Source organism: Ziziphus jujuba, chromosome 9 (genome assembly GCF_031755915.1).
Source record: "Ziziphus jujuba cultivar Dongzao chromosome 9, ASM3175591v1".
NCBI lineage: Eukaryota > Viridiplantae > Streptophyta > Magnoliopsida > Rosales > Rhamnaceae > Ziziphus > Ziziphus jujuba.
In genome coordinates, this window is record NC_083387.1 from 8,807,721 (window position 1) to 8,810,990 (window position 3,270).

At 31.1% G+C, this 3,270-nt stretch overlaps 1 protein-coding gene across 1 annotated transcript; it reads left to right on the plus strand.

The window, feature by feature from the left end:
- The first annotated feature begins 486 nt into the window (after nucleotides 1–486).
- On the plus strand, nucleotides 487–1,840 carry LOC107426652 (protein SHI RELATED SEQUENCE 1). The gene is made up of 2 exons (XM_016036888.4): nucleotides 487–992; nucleotides 1,404–1,840. Exons 1-2 carry the CDS (start codon nucleotides 725–727, stop codon nucleotides 1,838–1,840), a joined length of 705 nt encoding a protein of 234 aa, XP_015892374.1. The 5' UTR covers nucleotides 487–724.
- The last annotated feature ends 1,430 nt before the right edge of the window (nucleotides 1,841–3,270 follow it).

Genomic DNA, 3,270 nt, shown 5'->3' on the forward strand with positions numbered 1-3,270 from the left:
TCTCTTTGTGGTTTTTTTTTTTTTTTTTTTTCTTATACATAATGATTTTCTTATTTAAAATTAAAAACAACTCTTTTTTTTCTTGGTACGAACTCATGAAATTATGAAGGTGTGTGCAAGCGTTTAGCACTTCTTTAAACCCTTTTGTTTTTAATGATTTTTTTAATTTATTTTTTTTTTCTTTTGTTGCAATCTAGTGGTGTAAATATATATTGTATTTTTTTAATAATTTCCTAAAAATCTTTTTGTATTTTTATTTTTTTCCATGAAGAGAGAAGAATTTAATTCCAATCTGTTTGGGACTTTAAGTTTGTGTCTGTAAAAGCTGGCGCATCATGAACTCACAAGGGGAGCAGCAGGCAAATAACCCACAACCACAAAACCACAAACACACACCCCCCCCCCCCCCCCCCCAAAAAAAAAACAAAAAAAAAAGAAAAAAAAAAAAGAAAAAAGAAAAACCACCATCTCTTTCACCACCTTCACACAACAGCAATACCCCCTGAAAGAACCAAAAAAAACAAAAAAAAAAAAAATCTTGAGAGGAAAAAAAAAAAAAAAACCCATAGCTTTCTTTCTTTCTTTCTTTTTCCTAGTTAGAAAGAGGAAAAAGCAACAAAAACAAGAAAAAAATGGACTAGTATATGTATAGGAACTAGTTTGTTAATGGTGGTGTGATCATATATATTTATCTATGTATATGAAGTTACTATGAAAAGAGAAGATGATCCAAGGAGGAGGATTTATGATAGGTTCAAGATGCCAAGATTGTGGAAACCAAGCAAAGAAAGAGTGTGTTTACATGAGGTGCAGAACTTGTTGCAAAAACAAAGGGTTTCTTTGCCAAACCCACGTTAAAAGCACTTGGGTCCCTGCCTATCGGAGACGCCAGAGACACCACCAAAACCACCACCACCATAACCTTCTTCAACCCCATCACAACCCTAAAAGGCACAGACAAGACCAACAACAACAACATCCCCTTTCAGCAGGTACTTACTATACTACTAACCACTATTATTACTTTCCCCACATAACATAACACAAAAGCACTAAAAAAAAAAAATTAAAAAAAAAAAAGTTTTGCATATTTCCAAGAAAAACCAAAAAAAGAGAATGCTTTTGCCTTGTTGATCTTGAATCCCCTAATACTAATAACCTTACTTATAGATATAGTAGAAGTAGTAGAGCTTCTTTTTTAATCTTTCATATTCTACTGTTAGAATCTAATCCTGACATAAACAAATCTATAACCAAAAAAAAAAAAAAAACTTTTCTGTTACGATTTTTCTCGATGTAAAACTGTTTTCCTTTTTAAGTTTTCAACTCTTTTTGTTTCTTTGGTTAATATGGAAGGGGGCTATTTTTTTTTTTTTTTCTATTTTTTGTTTTTTGGCATTTAGGGTTAGAGGAGGCAAATTTCCCGCCTGAAGTGAACTCCATGGCTACATTTCACTGTGTAAGAGTGAGCTCTGTAGAGGATAGTATCGACCAGTATGCTTATCAGACCAGCGTGCATATTGGAGGCCATATCTTCAAGGGTATTCTCTATGATCAAGGTGCTTGTGATGAAAATTGTTACACCGCCGCCGGTGAAAGTTCCTCCGGCACCGGTGGCGTCCTCGATCAGCAGCCTAATTTCGTTAATGCTGTTGCCCTAACCGGTTCGGGTACTACTGCCGCCAGAACCTCCGCGGTTTCAGCTTTTGCTTCTGCTTCTGCTTCTGCATCTGGTGGTGGTGCTCATGAACAATTACAATTTATTAATGCTTCATCGTATTCCTTTCCTCTTGATGCTTCTTTCTCTGGTATGCAATTTTTCCCAAATCGAAAATCTTAAAAAAAAAAAAAAAAAAAAAAAAGAAAAAGAAAGAAGAAAGAAAAGGGCTAGGCTTCTGATCTGTTTGGTTCTTGGGTGGAGAAATTGGAGAGAAGAAAAAATGTTTCAAGTAAAACTATAAAAGCTTTGTTTTTTCTTTTCTTTTTTGTAGTTGTTTTTGTTGACCCATTTTGAATAATAATGCTTTTTCTAAGATTTGAACCATAAGGGGTATTGGAAGAAGGATGAAGGAAAGACTATTTGATCAAGTTGAGAGTCTTCTTTTTCTTCTCTCTCTTTCTTGAGTAAGTTTTTGCTTTATATATGGTTTTGCTGATCTTTCTAGTATATCTAAAAAACCCAATTAATGATGCAGATTGACAAGCTATATATATATATAACAATAATAATAAATAATAATTATAATAATAATAAAAGAAAAAGAATTAATAAGTTTATTCATGAACTTAGTTTCATCTTTTTGTTCAAATTCCAATGTTGTGAATTGTATGATCTTCTTTGTAAAATTGTTATATATATGTTTAGAGAGAGAAAGAGAGAGAGAGAGTTAGGTTTTGTAGTACTTTGTCTTGTTGTATATTTCTTTTAAATTGTTTTTATTGTATTCTCCCCTTTAATGGTAATTTTAAGCTCATTTACTTAGTTGTTTATGAACTTCGAAACCACTTTTTTCCGGTTTACCCGTTTGTTTGCCGGATTAAAGCAATGTTTGGACAAAATTACAAAGATTGCAAAGATATTTTCTTTATAGAAGTCTCAACTATATGCATATGCATCAAACCCAAAATGTTCAGTAAAACCCACAAACACAATCACTCAGGGAACATCATGCATATAGAGATTATTAATGCTGTCCAGTTACTATTTTTTTTTTTAATTATTTAATTCTTAATATAAAAAACTGCAAGGAATAGTGACAAGGTTTTACCTCATTTCCAGATTAATTATTGCAATCATTACGTAAGATTGCTCTAGGGACAGTAATTTCACCTTTTTTTTCTTCATTTTGGTCATGGTGGTCTTATAATATATATAAATATATATATTTGTAATTTGGCAAGGACATCAAGCTATATAGATGCAGAACGAAAACTCGTGTGAAATATGATACACTTTTGTTGTTGTTAATTTTTTTGCTTGGGATGAGTTGTTTTCTGCCTTATGTATGGATCGATTAATAAAATATTTTTCTATATCCATATTCATTACTGACATATGCATTTATCTGTGTTTATTTAATTTTAGAGTTTAATTCATATATATATATATATATATTTTTATCTGTGTTTATTTAATTTTAGAGTTTAATTCATATATATATGTATATATTGTCAATCTAATATAACTAATTAAGTTATTTACAAGGAGTTTTTTTTATTATTTCATTTTACAGATTATAAAAACGCACATGTTTCTCCATAACCTATGTT